General features: G+C 32.2%; 1 protein-coding gene and 1 long non-coding RNA gene across 5 annotated transcripts in view; both read left to right on the forward strand.

Annotated features, from left to right (window-relative positions):
• Positions 1-21,978, forward strand: part of LRRIQ1 (leucine rich repeats and IQ motif containing 1) — a 99,422-nt gene that overhangs the window by 59,396 nt on the left and 18,048 nt on the right. For all 4 annotated transcript variants that reach the window (XM_025154558.3, XM_040655079.2, XM_040655065.2 and 1 more), the window contains exons 24-25: positions 19,827-19,959; positions 21,455-21,515. In XM_025154558.3, coding sequence (XP_025010326.2) covers positions 19,827-19,959; positions 21,455-21,515 — 194 coding nt within the window. The remainder of the gene's footprint in view (positions 1-19,826; positions 19,960-21,454; positions 21,516-21,978) is intronic.
• Positions 55-11,263, forward strand: LOC112533329. The gene is made up of 2 exons (XR_003077361.3): positions 55-9,434; positions 9,543-11,263. It is a non-coding gene; the product is annotated as an uncharacterized LOC112533329 (long non-coding RNA).

Consider the following 21,978-nt stretch of genomic DNA (forward strand, 5'->3'; position numbering starts at 1 on the left):
CGTATGCATATAAGCATGTATGTCTCCTAATGTCTTTTAAACAAGCCTACTTGAAATACAACAATATGAAGAAATTGAAGAAGGCAGGAGTTTAAGGTCCTTATCTGTTCCTCAGTGTTTCAAGTTACAGAAGTGAAGAATTTCAATTTCAATTCATTTGAGGGAGTGTGCTCCTAGACATTAATTCATAATGAATTGGCGCACTTATTTTTTTATTATTATTACTAATTTACTTTCAAGGACATAAAAGCATGCCACAGAGGTATAAAATTAAATACCACTTCAAATTTTTCATTTCATAGTTGTCTTTTCTCAAGCTAGCCATTAATTCCTGGTGATTGATAACAGTTTCTAAAAGCAGTTACTTTCACAAATATTCTCTAAAAATCCAGTGTTTGGCAGAAGACAAAAAAAAAAAAAAAAAAAAAAACTTGAACATGCAAATGTGTGTGTTTTAACAAGAAAAAATGATTTGCTTTCCAAAGATCCATAAATACTAATTTAGTTCATTAACTGTTGAGATTACCGATAAAGCTCTCCTTGGTTTCAATACAGGTGAAAATACTAAAATTTAAAATACCCTGCTGTTGAGAATATGAGCATCTCTAGAGCCTTTTTTTTTTCTATTTTCATTCCTTGTGCAACTCAATTCTGTATTCAGAAAAGTGTCACCTTTGCCATTTTATCATTTTTTATGACATAACCGTACAATACTTTACTTATTCCCAATTCCATAAGGCAAAAGAAAAAGAAGATAATTCACATTTACTGATTTGTAAAGAAGTTAAACCTGAGACAGGTATGCAACTGAGCTGGGTATACCTTAAATGAATTCTGTCAATGAACTTAGTGATACAAAGGGCCAAATTTGCCTCAAATTCATGAGTACATGCTCAGACATACATTTCCATATCTGGAAACAATTCTTGTGAAATTCTGAAGAGGAAAAATGTGTATGCATCTCTGTTTTCCTTGGTTTTCCTTGCATTCAAGCATGAATTTACATAAAATATGGAGTGTGTAAATGTGAGGCCTGATTTACCATTTCATAGACTAAGTCAGAATCACAGAAGGGCTTGGGTTGGAAGGATGCTTAGAGATTTGCTTCAGCTCCTCTGCCATGAGCAGGGTTGCCACCTACTAGATACGGCTGACCAATTTCCACTGTATTTCATCTGCTTCAGTGGCATATGTTTATATGCTACCATTTGTTGAAGTCATCATATGCTGACTATGGACATGCAAACTGCCTCCGTGTCCCTTCAACCAGTATTTATATTTAACTGTTCAAAGCCATACCAAAGTGAGGAACTTGATCCCAGGCTAAGAACCTGTCCTTAGCCTAGTTTTCCTGCCACTGGTTTGTCTGTTCCTGCCCAAGGCAAGTGCTGTACTGGCAAACTTGAACTTTGTCTTTCATTTCAAGGATGATTATACTCCTTTGGACAGATAATAAGCATAACTTTTTTTCATCAACTTTACATGAGATGCTTACATGCTATCTGGTGAGCTTCAAGAAGACAAGCTGTTCTGTTTGACCAAAATATGAAATTGTCCTTTTACCTGAGGCATCGCTATTACAGATAGCATGGTCAGAAAACACTAGGTTATTAATCTGAATTTAAAGTGCAGTAAAGGGCATTAACTGTCATACCTCTCAGTCAGAATTCAGATCTTCTAAAGTTAAAATTTGGATAACATCTTACATGTCATCTACTTCAAACCAAAGCACCTGCATGATGACTTCAGAGTTATGTCACCAGTCATTTCTGCCCTCACACACAGAAAAAAAATGTTTCCTATTTCACCTCTCTACTTTTTAACCATTTATTCCTCTTTTGCCTGGAATAAATGTCTTTGCGCCTGTTCTGCAGTGCAAGTTATTTCTGTAACAAGAAGTTGGAATTCATTCTTTATCCATAAAACCTGTGGACACCATGTTCTAAATCAAGAGAGAATACAGTCCAATTCATTTTGCGGTGGAAATAAACTTCCTGGATGTAACTATTTAATGCCTTACACCTTCACAGACTGTTAGTCAATGCTGTGGCAGAGAATGTGAACTCCAGTCAGTCTCCTGCATAAATTAGTAAATCTATCTCAAAGAAAAGGAAAAAATTGTATTTTATACATTCCCACTTTATTTCTTTAAAGTGGGAAATGAGGGAAGAAACTTTAACATCAATAGTAAGTACACATATGTTATACGTTAAATAACAGAATCACTACTTTTGAAAGGAGATGCCCTCGGATGTGAAACAATTAGACCAGTTTTGGATTTTCAAACTGGAAAACATCATGGTAATGAATATTTAGGAGGTAATCTAGTTAAAGTGTAGAATGAATGTCTTTTGTCTTCATTGTGTCTTTAGTTTGTGTTTAACAATACAAATAGAAAAAAAACATTTAAAAATAAGAGCTATAAAATAAAGGGTGGAAGCAAATAAGCTTAATATCTCTCACATTAGACATCTTTATGTCTTAATCAAACAGTAGATATCATGTTCATTTTTACGTATAGTTTGTCTTGAGTATGTAAGTAAGTAAAATGTGAGCTGTAAATAAAATCATTGTTTTATTTGTACAGATACGATTTTCCACTGTTTATTATTTCAGAGATTATTGAATGGTATACAGTTACTAGACAATGGAAATATAGCCAGGCTCCACAAGGCTTATTTGTTTGGAGTGTTATAAAAGGAATGATTTTTGTAAAGGTCATCATGTTTCCAAACAGGAGGAAGTGATAGGGAAAATAAATGTTGATATCCGATTTTTAAAACTTGTGGAAGTCTTTGATCCTATGAGACAATTAATGCATTTCTAATTTTACATATGCATTGTAGGAAAATAATGAGATTGAGAAGATATGTGTGAAAATATATCTTTTAAAATTTTAGTAACATCTTACATTTTTGTTAATATGAGTCATTATCTTTTGTTCAGCAATGTTCTAATAATCTCCAAAGAGAACCTGTACACAAGATAGTCATAAAAAAATTCCTTTGTATTATATGCTTCATTAACACATTAGGAAGTATTACTCCTACAAACAAGAGCATACCATTTAAAAATACAAGCAACGTATGAAGGCATGGGAATGCAATTAAATGTGTGTTTTTTGTATATATATAGGTGTGTGTGTATGCATATACATACATGTGTGCAAGCACATACATACATGTGGGCATACACACATTTATGCATATGCTCTGACTATAAATTGATATGAGTTAAACAGTACAGTCTTTATGCTTTCCCATTTGTTCTGTAAAGAAGGTAAATTATGAACAATTACCCTTTAAAGTCATTTGTAGTATCGTTGTGCATTTTATAATATGAGTGCTGTCTGTCAATCTGTTCTAGTTTCTTTAAAAATAGTTTAATGCTTGCAGTCACATAGGTTCGTTAAAACTTAAATAAGTAGTATTTTTGAGCTGTGGTCATATATTGTGACATTAGCTTTTAGGCCACAGAGCATGCTAGTGTTCTCTACTGCTTCTCTTAAGAGACTGGTTTGATCAAAAACTCTGACTTGTTATCTGGAAAGCCTCACTTCTTTTGTTTAGGTGGACATTTCCCGGAATTATGTGTATTCCACTGCTTCTTCTGATGTCATTGGGTTATGCTTCCAGATGAGTTGTTGAGTTTTATTTAGCACAAGCTAGCTGATAAAGCATGCTTGGTATGTTTTGTAGACAGCGATATTTCAAAGGTTACAAAATCTTGAAAAAGTTATAAGGAACACAGACAAAAAAAGTCCATCATTTCCTATTTTGTAGCAAAGTATGTTTTTAGGAAGTTTTATTGCTGCTTCTCTTGTTATCTGAAGGTTGTTTCAGTCATTAATGTAGTGTAAAATAGTCTAAATGATTTTGGACAATGTAAACCAGAAATTGAAGGAAGAATCTGTCTTTGACTCCTCTTTTCTTGGGCAGTTCCAATTAGTCTTGACTGAATGTGTAACAGAGCAGCTCTACTAGCTGTGGATCGATAATTACAGGGTGTGTAATTCCATTTGTACAGAGGAAGGATGTCTACTTTTACCAGCTAACAGTGTGACTGCTTTGTCCTGATGCAGTAGTACAAAACTACAGAAGGAAGCCCCTTGCCTAGCACATTGCTTTGCCACAGTCTTTGGAAACTGTACGTCTTTTGGAGTCCTCTTTAATCTGGGTACCTCAACTGTTTTGTTGGATTATCCAAATAGTTTCTGTTAAATCAGTTGAATGAGAACCTGGATTCCAATCTGTAGAGCAAGTTGGAAGAACGCAGATCACATGAGAGTCCAGTCAAGTTATCTAAGTGTTTATTATTTGGATATGATTCATCTAAATGATAGCTGTGTTTCTCAGAAATTCATATACTATATTCTCATTAATTTAGTAGGTTAAGTAATTTATGAACACGTATGATATATTTATTTTTAGTCATATACATATCTGTCAGTGATACATGTACTATACAATTCAAATAAGTGGAAGGAATATAACTTGGCTTCACCCTGGAATGCATATGATGACCGTTGCCAGGAAGTTTAGTTATGTTAAAAAGGCATTGGAATGTGCTATCAGGATACTGCAACTTGGGAACTTGTACTTCCAATTGGTAGTACTATACTTCCTTTCATTTCATGCTCATTGGTTACTAATCAGTAAAAAGTAAAAAATATGTATAACATTAAAACATATTTCACCAATGTGATTTTGATAATGAACTTCGACAGGTTGTTTTTTATTATGGAAATATTTATCCATTTCCATTCAAATCGCAAGTAGAAATAACACTTCGTACTTGAACGAGAATAAGACATAAAATGGTGTTGTGGTTATGTCTTATTATTGAAAGCTAAATATCAGGAATCCATTTAATATTTTCTAGTTTTCATCTTTCTGATTCTTCACAATTATGAAACTCGTTATTCCAAGTGAAAATACATAGCAGAGCATTCTTATAGTTTGTTATTATTTGTGCTAATTGGAAAATAGAACTTGAGATTTTGGAAAGTGGTAATTCTAAGATTGCCTTTGACTTAATTATGTGGGCTTATTAAAATATTTCAACATAATAATAAACCAAATTTCTTAGATATTGTATATTAACAGCATTGAAGACAAAAATGTATGTAATTGAATAAAATTTACACTGCTTCAGATCAATGGTGCTTTTAAATATCTGTGTGTGAGTTAAGAGAAAGCACTGTGAGAGTAGAATGCTAATTTTAAACTTTAAATATAATTAAATAACTAGAGTTAAGTAGAGTAAGTTTAAGTTACTAGTTATTTAAGGGCAATTAAAAGTACACTGAACTGTAGCTAATAGCTTTTTGTTAGCTGTTTTCATCTTTTATAAATTAGCTATTTTCATTGAAAAAAATAAATAAAGTAGCATCAGCTCCCAGGAAGCTGTTTGTAAATTTTATGCTGTTTGTAAACATTCATTTCTAAACTAAAACATCTTTAATATATCTGTGCTGTGAAAGGGATTAATAACCTCTTTCTAAATCTGATGTTCCTTCAGTCCTACCATCTGAATTGCCATGTTTACAATAAGATACACATAGTACATATCTTCTGGCCTTCAAATTTGTATGCCAGATTAGGGAAGCAGTTTCTTAAACCATGTGGCACGGGCAAAACTGACAGAATTAAACATTTCTAAAGAATTTAAGGTCTGTGTGATGAAATGTGGTGAAAATGTGTTACAGAAACAAGTAGTGTGGAAAAGAATCTATCTTTTAAAATCAGAATTCTCTGGCTTTGTTTCTTATTATTTAGCGTGAGCTCACACAACAGAACTCTCACATTGAAATATTTTCTCATTTTAAGGAATTAATGGCTCTCCACCAGCCCTCTAACATGTAAAATGAGTAGGTTACTTGTGTCCAGTACATCCAAAAAGAGCCAGGATAAAATAAACATGAGGAGTTGGATATCTTGGAAAAAATCTGTCATGGGTTTGGGTTAATCATCTCCAGAAGAAATTCAACTTGATGCCTGAAACGTAAGACTTCTTGGAGAAAGCAGTAAAGCCTGAGGCAGTGTTGATCTGAAGGAGTGCTCTCCATGGGTCAGAGCTGCTCTGCTGGCAGAGTGCAAACCTAGTTCACAACAGCGGTACACTGAAAAGTTGTAAAGGACTGCAGGGGCCTTACAGTGCACGCACTCAAGCTTCAGTTACATAGTTTCAGTGGTCCAGTTTCTTACTATAAAACAAAACTAAAAAATAAAATCTGGGCCTAATTTTCCAGCCTCCTGTCTATCAATAATAATGTAGGTTTTTTTTCCACTATTCATGGAATGAAGCAATTCTGAAATTACAGTGTAGGTTTAAAAATGAATGCATAAAATGTCATTTATGTACATTCATGCAGTAAAGTTCAGCATGTGAATACTTATAAATTATATAAACATATGATATTGTTATTAATATTTTTACTTCCAACATTCAATGAAATTAAAAAAAAAAAAAAAAGAGAGGTAATAAGGTTTTATCTTTGCCTGAAGATCTTCAATAGAAAACTTTGGCTACAGATACTTAATATTATAAACTCTCACTGTGTTTCTAGTCTTCAGGGTTCCACTGTTCTAATGTTATGGGTTTCCAATTTTGACCACATATTTCACCTGTTTGTGTGTTATCTCTTTGTTCCCATTTCTACCGTTTTGTAGACTTGTGATTTATGGTGGTATATATTCTCTGACCTAGAGATATTATTTGTTCCAACAAATTTATTTAGATTTTTATACTATACATAAGCTCTGTCACCTTTGCTTTCCCATCATAGTAGTTTACCAACCTTTAACTAAAAGGAGCTTCACATTAAGGGGGAAGAAAATGTACTACTGATATTTTGCTAATGACTACCCAGTGATGAGTTCAGAAGGAATGAAATTTCACTCAAAATGTCATCAGAGGTTGATAACTAGTTTATGTCATTGTTGAATAAGGTAGCTCAATAGTTTGGATAGTTTTATTTTTATCGTCCGAGTTTTTTGCACTCCTTTTTTTCTGTTTTCCTTGAACTATGTGTGCAAAATCTAGATAGTATAGCTATCTGCTCAGCCAGCATCAACATAAATAAGTTGACTCCATATTCAGATCCACAGCATTTTATTCTACATAAGGCAATCATTTTGGATGAAAAGACCCCTGAGCGCTGAAGCATTTCAAATCCTTTTCCATTTGACCATTCAATGACCTGATAACTATTTCCTGTCCCTAAGTAAGGTTGTGACCCAGGTCTTAGAGTGCAAAAGACAGATAATTTTAGAAACAAGTTAAATCCAAATGGATTTGGTTGGAGGGGGTAAGGAAGAGAAAATTTGGCTAAATTCCTCTAAAATAAAGTGCCAAAACATTTGGATTTAGTAAGCCTAGTTGAAAGCAATTATTGAATTTATTGCCATTTGTTTGGATGTCTGGAGACTGTGATCAATATTGAAATTGTTTGTTTGTTTTGCTTTTACTCTAAAATATCCAAATGCTAGTTATTCTTTTTACACTGAAAAAAAAAAAATTGCTAATGAAGATGTCATTAAAAGTGCATTTTCAGGTATATCCCAAGCATTTTCTGGAGTAAATATTTCAAGCATTAAATTTATCTTGGTAGTCGAATTATATTTTTAATGTAAGCCACAAAAAGTGTATGCTCTGTGTCCGTAGAAATATCACAACTGTTGCATCACACAAAAGTTCATCTTGCAAAAGTAGTTCCATTTTGTGTGGAGCTATGAACAAAAAAATATAATGTCTACTTAGAATCAGTTATAGGTACAAATTTTGTTTCAGTTGCACAGCATGTTGATATGTTTATTAGTAGTGTCTCTGCAAACTTTTCTAAAGTGTACTTAGAAAGGCCTTTATTCCAGAATATTTCATCGATTTGAGAATATATTTTTTCAATTTTCTTATGCAGAAATTCTTATTCTATAGCAATGCTAAGGAGAACTGGTAGTATTTGTAAGGTCAGAGATCTGCGGTATTCCAATAAGGCTACTTTTCATATGACAATGCATTTAATATTGACACACATCTTAATCTTTTCCTTTTTTTTTTTTTTTTTTTTTTTTTTTTTTTATAACTAACGATGTTGTGAATCAGACAGATAATTTATTCTGGTAATACACATTTTTCAAGCAAAACATTAAAATTACTTTACAATTGAAACCCAGTTATTAAAGAAAATATGCCATTCAAGGCTAATTCTAAGAGCAAATTCCTACACCTATAGATTACATGCCCCATGTAGTCTATAAAAATAGACAGTATGTATGTTAGATGATTTTTCAAGGAATCATAGGAGCGCTTATAAGTAATTCAAATATTGTATTTCACAACTATCATTAAATAAGGAGAATATGACTTACCTTACCTTAAGTTTTGTAAATGTTTTCTAAGAGCAAATTGGGTATCAAGCTTACTAAAATTGACTGTGGAAAGTCATTTCCCTAAAGCACTTTCATGCTTTTTATTTTTTCATGTGAAGCAAGCTCAGTTAGTTTTCAAATTATGAAAATAACAGAGATCACTTTGCTAAAGATAGAACTTAATTTTTAAAAATTTGAAAGTTAAATTTGCTCAGAATTTGCTTTGGTATCTGATGGTGTATATTTTGTAATTGAGAAATTAGTAGGGAATATAAAAAGAAAAGAAGCTACGTGCTACTAAGGCATAAAGTTCTGATTTAACCTACCAATGACCTGGCTTTGTTTGTTCAGATGACAGTTCTAAAAGTGTGCAGAGAATATTCCCTTTTAATACAGTTATTTGCCGCAAGCCCTGACCTCACTGCCTGTCAGGGAGCAGGTCTGAATTGGCCCTTTCTCTGATATCGTGACATAGCTTCTGTTGCCTCGATTGTGACCTCTGATTGCATGATACCCCTGAGAGTTCAATTTAATAAGCGTGACTCCTGACTCTTAGCCAGGTCTGCCTTCTTAGGTTTTGTCAGACTCTGTAGACCAGAGTACAAGCATATGCTAAAACATTGCATAGGCTGTCATCATACTGTGTGAGTTGTGTGCACTGTATTCAACGTTCTCTTTCAAAGATATTTCATTTATTGCAAATGGAAATATTTATAAAAAATGACTTGGAATAAATTTTAATAATTTAAGCATCGTTATAACTGCTCAGTATTTTTATATTTATTCCTTTGCAAATAGTTACTACTATTTCAGTTTTGCTAAGCATGCATGTTATGTATGTCATGCTAATTTCTTTCTTTGAAATGTGTTTTATTTCCCCTATGAAAGCATTATGTTTCTATGACTTCCAATCAGTAATGCGTTTGTTCATTATAGAAGTATTTGAGGTGAATTCCCTTTTTTTTTATTGCGTAATTAATACGTTGCACAATGAGACAGTACTGACAAGCACCCTGAGAACAAGTCAGGTGAAAACTGAAGAATCTGATTGGAATTTGGAAGAAGGTAAGTAAAATGAAAACTTCCTAAGTATCATTGAAAATTACTACTTTTTTTGACTATTTTGCTACCTCATTGTATTCTTTTCTCCTGTTTTCCTCCTCTTCTAACCAGAATCATGAAGGAGACTGTTCAGAGACCTGGCTACCTTGAGGATGATGATGCTGTTGAGACATGCTTCAGTTTTAGTATACCTTGATGCATTCGCTGAAGCAGACTGTGGAGAAGTTCAAAGATTTGAAAGAAAGTTTCAAGAACTGTGTTACAAGTGGCAGAAGTTTATCTGTTTACTAATGTATATTTTTGTATTCTCATTCCTATTTCATGTATCTTTTTCTACTCTTTATATCAGTATCTCTAATGTACCCTTTCTAATGTACTGTATTTACGTTTACAGACAAGAGAAGCAGAAAAATCTTGCTGCAGCAAACGAATATTTGCTCACTTTTATGGTTACATTAAGGGAATTTCTGTAAATACTTTTTTATATTTCTCCACTTCAAATGTTTTAAAGAACTCTATTTACCTTTCTACTCAGATTCCTTTCTTTTACAATTGGTCATGTATGAAGAATGGAAACTATATTAGAATCTTTCTTACAAAATATGTTATCCAATATAAGGCATTATCTTTTTACATTCAAACTTCCTATGAAATGCTTTTCATTCTTCATAACAGTGAGCATTACAAATGCTACCTATTTTGGTCAGGTAAATCTTTTTTTAATTGTTTCATTTTGCTTTGTATTTTGTTTTGCTTTGATTCATGTATCTTTTGTAAGAATTCTTGTGTGAGTTAATATAATCATCTTGTTTAGTTCACAAAATTGTGAAACCTTTGATTATCTGTTCCCTTATTCTGTAGTAAATTTTATACAGTAAACTACTGAAGTTCTTTAGTATCAAGTGTAAGTTCACTCACCTAATTGGACTTCATGAACTTTCACTCTTTTTTGGAGCCTGTGCTAATTTTCAGATACTTAGGTAAGTGGCTGCAAGTAAGCAAAATTGAACAACTGACAAAACAAATAAAATAAACTTTCAGGTTTATTAGTTATGGTTGTCTTAACAGCTTTATCAATTATAAACACGAGGGAAATTTAGCCATTCAGGATCACTGTGCTATTTAACTTATTTATATGTCAGTCAGGTGGAGTTTGGTGAGCAATACAACTTAGAAATTTAGAAAGAAAGAGTCTAATTTAGACACCTACTTTATGAGTGAAATATTACTAATCAAGCTTAGGGATAATGAAATTATGTTCAGTAGTAAGACTGGCGTGGTTGCTTGTTTGTTTTCTCATTAGAAATAATTTAAATAAAGGTCAAAACAAAAGTCACTAATGGAACAGAAAAGGAATAAATTCCTTTTTCTTCATTCAGTGAGGTGAATCATTCAAGCCTCCCTGCATAAATATAAAATGATGCCATGGTAACAATAACTGATTCAAAATCAATATAATCAAGTTAAATTCCCATAGAGCCAAATACTCTTGAGTGTGTGTTATTTAACTAAAATTATATATACTATGTTTAAGTTGTTGCACTCTCCATGTGTTTACAAGCTGAAAATTTCAATCCGCTTAGTAAAGAACTCTGTAAAACTGGTAAACTCTTTGAGCCACATCAATTAAGAATTAACCTGGGGCAAGTTTCCAGCAAATCACAGTTGGTTTTTTGTTTGTTTGTTTGTTTTTAATTTTTTTCCCCTCTACCTGTCCTTTTTTACGAATTAAATTCCCTTTTATGAATAAATCCATGAAACAGTGGAATTTCAGATTGTTTATTTTCTTCCATGATGTATCAGACAATTAAATATAACTTATTAAGAACTGGTATTTGATGTCTCTATTTATTTTTTTTCCTTTTAAGTCCCTTGTATTTATGGTTGTTTTTAAGATGAAGATAAATATATAAGAATTTTACCCACTTGGGATTTGCCTCTCTTTAGATGTAGAGTCTATTTGAGACTTTTTTTCCATTCAATTCAATAAGCATTAAATCAAGCCTTGTTTATACAATGTTTGACATAACGGCAGACCTGATCTTCAGTGGTACCTCTGGGTTTTGCTAAAAAGTAAATTAAACAGCAGCCTTGGACTTAATCTGTGTAGATTTTTTGTATGTATTTGAGAATGTAAAGTTGTTCTACTGTTATGCATTACTGCACTGACAAAACTATGAATTGTTGTCATGGTACCTTCATCAAATGCCAAGAGGTATTTCCATTCAGCATCAGAATGTAAGCCAGAAGTAGTTTCACCCACATGGAATAAAATAGCTTTAAACTGCAAATGATATGTGTACATAGTAAATAGAGTAGATGACCAATTTAGAAGTATTCATAATTGAACTACACATTCACATTGATACAAGAATTTCATTCAGTTTTATTTTTAATTTTATCCTGCATTGATAAGTATCAATCACGTATGATACTTGTGAATATCACAAGTGTCAAGGAATGTAAGTTCTTAAAAATAAGTAAATATATTATTCAGATAACTATCTAGAGGATGTATTTATTATCAAGGATAAAAATAATTAAGATATTTTAAAATGTACATTCCCATGCTGTGATACAACATTACACATTTTAATTTCCTGCTCATGAAAAGTTATGAGATAATATGGAATAAGTCAGCTTTACTAACTTCATATTGCTCCTGATTAATGGTGTTTGTTTATTTATTTATTTATTTATTCTTGACAGAGATGCCTTCTTGAGACATAGCAGTCTCAAATTTTTTGTTGTTGTTGTTGTTTGGACTTTTCTGTCCCTGTCTTCTACTTTTAAGTCCTTCAGTATAAACAAGACCTACCTTAATGGTTATCACACTCAATAAAATTTACTCTTTCTTAATATTTTTTTGCATATTTCATAGTGAGCAACATAGTAGTTACAACCTTCTGCAGTCTTGCAATATGTTGTGGAATTTTATTTATTTTTTTTTTAAAGAATTTCTGTGGAAGATCTGATGTCTTATTTCATTTCAGTTGGTTTATTGGATGTGAAGAAAGATATATATCTTACTTGGCCTCAATGCAAAGTGATAATTTTTTGTCACTTAGTAATGCTGTCTCATTAATGAGTAACTAAGCATGTTCTTGATGCTTCTTGATTGCATATGCTAATCTTAAGACCTTGGAATGTATAAAATGATGTCTATCAAAAGATCAACCAAAGAAAGTTATAGAATTATTCATTTTCTCTTGAGCAATATGAACTCCGTTTTCATTTTTCATAGGGAGCTTCCATCCTTAGGGGGTTTAATAATTACCGTAGAATATGAGAAGAGCAGGAGATGGAGTCTGTACTAGGTAGATTTTGGGAATGATAAAGAATGTGAGTGTAGGCAGTAAGGATAAACATAATAGGCTCAATCTGATTCCTTTACTCCTTACTCCTTACTTTACTCCTTACTCCTTTTTTCCTAGATAGCTAAGCATGGAAACATTGGACATACCATTTTATAGTATTTTTTTACTTTGTAATTTTTTAAATTCTTTTAGGGCCTCAATCTAAAGATTTTTGAGTATCTCATAGCTGTATTCTCAATTTACTCTTTTGGCAGCCCTGTTGATGTAATTTGCTTACGCTGAGTTGCTGAAGTGGTTAGTACTTAGCCTACAGAATACCCTGTTCTCCACACAGGAATAATGTGAAAGGGCAACATAGTGCTCTAAGGCTTAGTGTATACTTCCTGTAAAAGACTTGTAAAAACCTGAGTGCATCTTGAAGATTGCTGCTTGCAGAAGGCAGCAGTTTGCATCAGGGATTTGCCTCGTTATGTATATATGGCTAGGATATCACCCCAGTAGTTTTCGTTAGAGCTGTGTTATATTCTTAAGCAAGAACCAGCTTAATTTGGCAAACATGATGCTATTAATATATAAAACAAATTTGTCCATGGGTGAGAGATTGCCACCAGTAAACCACTGCACTACTTTATTTTTAATTTCTTCTTCTATCAGTAGCTTTTAATTGACCCAAGTAAGCTATTCTAATATTGTTATAGTAATTATTACAGTCTTCAACTATTTAATCTCAGTCTTTTTCCTAATGAGATCTTCAAGTCCTTTCACAAGTCACTTCCCGAATCAGTTCAGAACAGTCATAAATTAGAAAAAATAAAATAAAATCAGTAATTGCATATGTGAGAGCTTCTGGTACATGCCTCAGATTAAATATTTCTTTAGGCTTATAGATAAGATCAGAAAGATGGTGCAGGTCTAAAGGAATGGCATGAAATGAAATTGATATTGTTAACAATGAAATTACAGAAGACAAATGAGAAATTGCGTTTAACATAAATGATTGAGTGGGCAAAGTACTGACTGCCCATAAAATCATGCAAGTTGGATAGACTGGAAGGAACAGTTTAAAGCTATCTTAAAGTCAGTTCCAAGAAAATGAAGCTTATGAAAAAAAAAACAACAACAACAACAAAAAAAAACGAAGGGAAATATACTGTGTCCACAGAAAGAATAAAAGATCTAAGCAATTTTATATATAATAAAATTTTGTAGTTTGTGATATTTCTGTTTTATCAGACAGCTGTGGTGAAAGATATTAAATAACCAGTAAATACTGAATGAAGAATTAATTGGCAATATTGCAATATAAATAGAGAGAATTTGCTTTCAGTGAAGTGTCTTAAAAGTGTATAATTGAATGTAAAGTAAGACCTGAATTTGTTTCAAGATGGGGCACTGAACAAATCAAGAGTAACCTGTTAATTATGTATCAGTACTGATTGCTGTTCACCTGTAGTGGTGCTACAGAGACGGACAGGCAGTGAAATAGAGAAGAATATTTGTGAAGACCCAAGTATAAAATTTTGTTTTCCTTGAATTCAGAAAGCTGAAATTTGTACAATTTCAGTGGTTTAGGAGACTCGGTGAAAAGATTCAGCTTTTGCATAATCTAATAATAAGAGTTCGGAAAGATAATACAGATGGGAGAGTCTGAAATATGTTAGCTATTGACACAGAACAAACTAAGTAGGTGAAGTTTTATTAGTGATGTGAATCACCCTGAAATAGAGCATCATGTAGAAGATAAAAAGTAGGGAAGAAAATAGGGAGAAGAGGGGCAGCCAAAAAAAAAAAAAAAAAAAGTAAAACAAAACTATGGTCTTAAGACATTTTACTCATGACTAAGAGTGGTAAATACTTGAATCCTAGGAAGGAAGAATGAATTTGAGGTTTAGGTCAAGAACAGTTGAACGATGAAAAGGAGATAATTGCAATAGCAGATGAAGAATTTAGAGAGAAGAATGTTCACAGAAGGAAGGGTGATATAGTAGACCTTATTTTTTTATTGAAAATAATCCAAAATATCTGGTAAAAAAAAAAAAAGAGAAAAATAGCAAAAATTTTAGGAATAAAAACACTGAGAAATAATTGTATTTTTTTCCTTTCTTTGTTTTTATAATTTTTGAAGGACATACTCCTGTGGATTGATCAGCATTCTTGTATTCAAGACTTCTTGTGATGTAATTGATTACACATTTGAAAGCATCAAAAAATTTTGGAGACCATCACTTGATGTGGTGTTCTTTTAAAAAATATGTTTCATCTTCTATTCATCTGTGCACTCAAATGCTGCTATAAAAATTCCTCTATATTTCATTCATTCTGACCCCGGATATTCAAATTGCTTTATTCAAAGTTATTCAAATGAAAAAGTAAAACTAACCAGTCTTTCTGTGTCACAATCAAGTTTATATATTTTTAAGGTAGAAATGTGTTTCACTATCTGAAAATTCTGAATTGTAGATGAAGAAAGATATTATAATTTTAAGTGAAGAAAATTTTGCATCAGTTATTGACATTTCGTACTACCAACTGTCTGGAAATCTTAGGAATATTGGTAATGTATACACTGAATACCTGTGAATAGGCTAAAGACTACTCCAAATATCATTCATTTTCAAAAAACCAATATCATAGGCATGTAGCGATTGCTAGAATCTAGTAATTTCTGACAAAGGAGACTTCCAACAAATGTGTCTGTATGGGATAAGAAATTCTCATTTCTCCTATGCTTCAGCATAAGTTTTGTTATTTGGTCTTTTAATTATTTTCTGGTTTGTTAACAGATTTTTCAGGTTTTTTGCCTTGATATCAATGTTATCACTAACGTTCTTACTTTCTGTTCTGAAGCTACTATACAGATTGTAACAGAAGTAGTGTCCTTTTTGGTTGACTTTAAGTATGGAGAAAATGAAAAAAAGTTAGATTTTAGGTTTAGTATTTTTAGATTTTTTTAGTAGTGTTTATTATAACATAACTTTATGGAAGGCATGAAATATTATAAAAATCCTTGGGAAGTGGGGGGTTATATATAATTTTAATTTTTATTCAGACTAATCTTTTTATAGATTTGATAAACTTCCACACAAACTCATACACATACACTTTCAGGATATATATTGCTGAATGGTAATCTGTACCAGAATACTGACAGATAAGAAAAATGTCAGTGTCTTAATAGCACTGACATGAATTTTATACCCAGCTCAGCTACTTAATTCCCTTATTAAGAGAACTATTTCCAGATTACATATTGAGGAAATTAACTCTGGTCACAGATTTTTTATATTAAGGGAGGAAAACTTAGAATGCTGAATAAATTCTGAGCCCTTCTATCACATTGTAGATCTTAGTTTTCTTAGTCTGTAACTTTATTTGTATAGTACTCAGTATAGTTACTCTTCATACTCTGTATGAAGTGAGTTTTGAAGTGAATTAAATAACTCTCTAAAGTCAAAATTTAACCATATATGTTTGAATACAGTGCAGACTTCACACAGTTCTGTTTCAATAAATGTTTATCGCATTAAAGCTAGAACTTCTATCTTCCCATCATCAACAAAAATAGATTTGAACAAATTGCATTGAGTCAAGTTCCTCAGCACCATTTGCATAAAATTTGTCAAAGAGTTCAGTTGCTAACAAGGTTTCAGAGCAGTCAGACTTTGTGCTTTCTGGGCATAAAATCTAAAAATGAGAATGCAAATCTGAAAGATTCCTCTGAATGTAGATATTGTGTAATCATCTTTCTTCTTTTGTATACTGGCTTTCTCTTAACACGTGCCTGCAGTGGGGAAGTTGAGTACGAGGGACTTCTAAGGCTGTGGAAAACATGCATTTGGATTACTCCTTAGCTTGATTTGAGTCTCAGGCTTCTACATCCTAAGCTATAATTTTAGGATATGTTTCAGCCTCCTTTTTAAAGCTGATTGCTGCAGCACAAGGTGCCTCAATCTTGTAGAAAGACCTGGGAGAAGAAATTATCTAGAACTTTGGGCACTTCACCAGAAGTAGCTCATGGATTCTTAGGCCTTCTCCTATAACTAACGAGATATAGTCTAATGTTAAATATATAAAAAGCACCTGTATTTTAAACTGGACAAGAGCTATGCTGTCTCAGAGCACACTTGGCAAACAAAAAATATGACAGACTGAAATTTACATTTTTGTGGATCCTAAAATTAAGGTTTTTATGGGTTAGCATGTTGATTTGAAGACCTAGAAAACAACCTGTTCTTTTCCCATAATGTTCAGTTCTGTTGACATTGCAGTTGCCCGGATTCTCCTGAGTAAGTGCTCTCTACTCAGATGCTCAAATTCTTCAGAAAAATGGCAGAAAGTGCCCCTGATTCAGGCCTGAGTTTGTAGAATGAGTATAGATTATTAATTGGTAAAACCTAAAAATCATTACTGTACTAATGCCAACTATAAGTCTATTCCAATGGTAAATTATTACCGTGTGTGTTGTAAAAAATATCCAAAGGATTGAAAGCTTAGAAATGATAATCTAATGAGTGTACTTTAAATACTTCTGAGATGAATTTGTTTTTTGACAGAGTTTTGCCTTCTTTGATGTGCTCCTTTTTTTCTTTGATATTCTAAGAGTTGTCTGGTTTTAACAATTAAAGATTATAGATCTGATCCATTTCAAAGTTGCAGAATGCTTACAGCTCTTATGAACTTCTGTGGAATTTATGAATGTTAGTACTTCTACAAAATCAGGTCCAGGTTTTAAAAAACCCAGAGCCCTAATTTAAGAAAGCTATCAGGCAAATGCATGTTAATGATAATGATACATGAGATACTCAAACACATGGTGTTCATAAGTGGAATAGGAAAGTGATAATGCTGTGTTTTAATTCATAGCATAGTATTTTCATAAGAATTATATAGAGAGACATTTATATTTGAATGTGACTGGGTGCATTCCATTTTAAAATATAGAATAATGTTGTCTGCACTTTTTGGCACTTTTATTTTGATCACTTTCTCATTTCAGTAATATTTCAATTATTCTAGTATGAATGTATATGATACGACTTTAGTAAATAAAACTGTTTCAAACACAAGTCAGAAATTCAAACTGAAACTAAGGTGTATTATTAACAATCGTTTTGGAAAAAGAAAAAAAACTTGCTAATTCAAAAATAAACTTTTTATAAGTTTTGTCATAGCTTATTGTATGTACATTGTCTTTTAACTATCACTAACTCTCAGACTCAGGCATGAATTTGTAATATTGGTTTTAAATCCCTATATAGATTTCCCTTGTGAAGGAGGAGAAGGATACAAGGGCTTTCACAAATGCATTGTTAATACTGGTTATTTTACTAGGAAGAAGTAATTCTCCTGAAAAAGATAGGTAATACTGAGCCAAACTTTTCTGTAAATACAGATAAGAAGGAACCTAGAGTTGATTACTGTTTAAGCTTATTATTCCTCACTGGAGAATGTGTGCCAATTTAACAGGAGACTCTATCTCCAAGACTGCTCTTATGAAGTCACGTAAAATGTTTTTTATTCCTGTTAGAAATCAGATTTTTTTTTTCATCTGAAGAGATATAAGGCTATCAGTGTAGGTGCAAACTTGGAATGTACAAATGTTCAAAGTGTAAAGGTCAGAAAGCTGGACTCCAGAACTAGGAACACAGAAAATGAATGTGATGAACTTGGGAAAGAAGAAGTGGCTTTTGCTTTATTCGCAAAAGATGAAGTCTGTTATCAGAACTTTCTTGTATTTTAATATTTCGAAGTGACACTGCTTGATCTTTTTAGAAAGACGCCATATCTTCATTTTAGTGGATTCAGTGACACTCCATACAAGATTTTGATTTTTGTCTTCCTGAGAATGTATGCAATAGCAAGGACATACATTCTTTATAACAACTAAGGGTAATTTTTTTCACCTAATTACTAGGCTGTCAATCACTATCATTTGACACAAGACCTTTATGACTTCATATTATGGGTAAGGCAGTTCAACAGGTTCAGCCTCAGGAGTGGATTGGTTTGAATAAACATTTCCTTTACTGATATAAATGGAGAACATGACCAAAAGACAATTTTATTTCAAACTGTGATATAAGAAGTTACAATACTTTGACAATATTTCCTTAGAGCTAAAAGATGAAAACAGTGGCCCCACTGCAGTGCTGGATAAAATGGAATTGAGAAACTACAATTTTCTGCTCATGCAGTGAAAAATATAATTTTTATTGCAGGAAAAGGATAAAAAGTACTACAGATAATGTAGCAACCCTCTCACAATGGTGTACTTGTGAATACTCTGTAATTGAAGTTTATATTGTCAAAACATGAATGCCATTTACAGCTTAAAATAAAGAGTATGAGAAAACCATTCACCTCAGAGGCAGTACTGATCTCCCTCTGCAGGTTCTTCCAACTCTGTCACCCTCTCCCTCTTCATTATGCTTCAAAACATATCTGGCATCTACCACAATGTTCCCAAAAATGGAAGGGTCATAAAAATTTTTGTTGTAATGTTGTTATATTATTCTCTTTCTTGTGTCAAAGCATATGTATTAATAAGGAATGCAGTTTGCTTTGAAATCCAATATCAGAAGATTTCATTAAAATATCACTGAAAGATCAGACACAAAGGTTTGTCATGTCTCCAGTCTTAAATTTAATTGTGAGATTTAACCTTATGAATTGGTAAAATAGAATTGTAAATATAAATTGATGTGTATTTTTAAACATAAAAATAACACATTAAGCAGTGTTCAGAGATGCTTTGACAAGCAATTTATCTGCAATGTATTTTTCTATATCCCTTTCAGAGTAAAGGAGAATTTTATTTCCCAATGAAAACAAATTTATTCAGAAGCTCTCTATTTAATCCTAAGGGAGAAAATCATTTAAGTCAAGACTAATTTTAAAATATTTATTACATATATATATATTAAAAAAAAAAAAAATCTAGTTGAATTCTGCAGTAAAATTTAACGCGCCTTTTTTCTTTGGTAAAGTGCAGTATGCTCATGGCTTTTCTGGAGAATCCATTACAAGTTCATATTTAAAAATAATAGTGAAAGACAAGAGTATCTTTTTTCCTCCCTAGGTGAAAAAGAAGAATTTTCTCAGCTGGATACTAGTTTAGATGAGAAACTACAGAGGAGAAAAGATTTTACATACCAATGGCTTTATACACAGCATTCGGATTATGAAACATCAAGTTCAAAAAATATGAAGGGGTGAGATCATTGCCTTTAAATTAAACTTTTTATAATTGTAAATTTATTTTGTAAAGTGGAACCTAAGTTAATAGTAATGAAACAAACGTGACTATGTATGTATTAGCAGGCCCTGCACTATATTTCTGGGTTCCAAACGTGGTACTTTTTAGACATATTTTAGTCATTGAGTAGATACTTCTTTCACAGTGATGATGAAGTTATACACAGATCCTTATGATAAACTATAATTGCAGGTTTACTTCAGCAATGCAGTCGGTCTTTTATTGTAAGTAGTATAGGAAGGAGAACTTCATATACCATGCAACTTTAATTGTATCTATTATGTTTTTATGTAATTAGATCAACTGTAACATTACCTATATTGACTGATTCAATTAAGGAAGTAAAACATCTGCTTTTTAACCAAATACTATGTATTAATATTTTGTCATCAAACATAAGCCTTCTTTTAGATATTCATGCTGTATATTAATAACATGTTATAAACATACTCTGTCCTTAATTTCTGTTATTAAACATGTATAATATCAATACAGTTAAAGAAAAGGTTATTTTTTTTCCCTAAACTATCAGTAAGACATAGTAAGTATATGCTAAATAAAATATAAGCCATTGATATCTCAGTGAAGTCATTAATGGACACACTGCCAGTCATGTCTAATAGAACTAAACAAGATTGTCAGTAGGAAAGCATTTTAACTTCATTTTCATTTAAAAAGTTATTTGATTTTTAATGAAATTGACTACATGTTTTATATGGAAAAATATTCCACATTTCTGAACTGTTCAAGAGTCAAGGAAATACGTGCAGCAGATATTCTTCAGAAAATGTCAGTCATGTTCCATAGTAGAGAGAGTCCAAGAACTTGTTTAAGATATCTGTCATGAAAACACTGGAGCAGAACATATAATGATGTTTGAAATAAGATGTAGAATGTTATAAAGACTTTTTTTTTTTTTGATTGGTTTGTTGTTAATGTTATTGTTTTACCTCTGCAAGTGTGTGCTGTACACTAATCTTTGTACTGTCATTTTTAATATTATGGTACCTTTTCTGCATGTAGCAAAACTTCAGTGGAACATCACTGATGGTTCACTGATGGTATTTAGAATAGCTGATACATTTGTATCAGCTGAAAAACTGAAAACTATTTTATTCTTATAGAACATGAAAACTGATCTAGCTATCATTTTTGTCAGTGCATGTACGTACAGTCATATGTTGTTTTTATTGACATCTACATTTTGAAATTAATATTTTATAACTGAATAAGCAGGAAATTCTTAATTTTAATACTAGGCACAATTAACTATAATATTAGTTTCTGTGATATTTCAACATTCATTTTAACCTTGAAATTATTTTAAATGCCATCACTACTAATTTGCTAGATCTGATCAGGAATGTTTCTGTGAAAAGATTCTACATAGGTGTTTTAATGAACCCATTACAGTGATATTTATTTAAATATCCATTCTACATTTTTCCTAGCTGTTGTTTTTTGCCTGAGTTGAATCATGTCAGCTGCAACAGTGGACAAGTACAACCTGTGGTAAGAACTTGTTTCCATATGGAATTTTGCTGAATTCAGCTAGGCCTTTGATGGCATTTTCAAATGCGTATTTGGTATAAAAACAAACAGGAGTTTTTTGTTTTTTGTTTTTTTTTTATTGAGTATAATTCTTTAACGTTGTCTCTGTTTCACAATCGAGTTAACCATTGATGGAGACCAGAGGAAAAGCTTCAGGCATGAAAACATGTATGTGTACATAGAATTCTGGTTTCTGGTGAGGCACTGGAACAAGCTGTCTAGAGAAGTAATGGATGCCCCATCTCCTGAGGTGTTAGAGACCAGGTTGGATGAGACCCAGAGCAGCCTGACCTAGTGGGTGGCAACTCTGTCCACGGATCTTTAAGGTCCCTTCCAACTAAGCTATTCTGTGATTCTTTGATTCTATGATTTAAAGCTTCTAAATCAACCTTCAGAATGCTTAAAAAAAATAAATATAGTTCAG

The sequence above is a fragment of the Gallus gallus genome, chromosome 1 (genome assembly GCF_016699485.2).
Source record: "Gallus gallus isolate bGalGal1 chromosome 1, bGalGal1.mat.broiler.GRCg7b, whole genome shotgun sequence".
NCBI classification, from domain to species: Eukaryota; Metazoa; Chordata; class Aves; order Galliformes; family Phasianidae; genus Gallus; species Gallus gallus.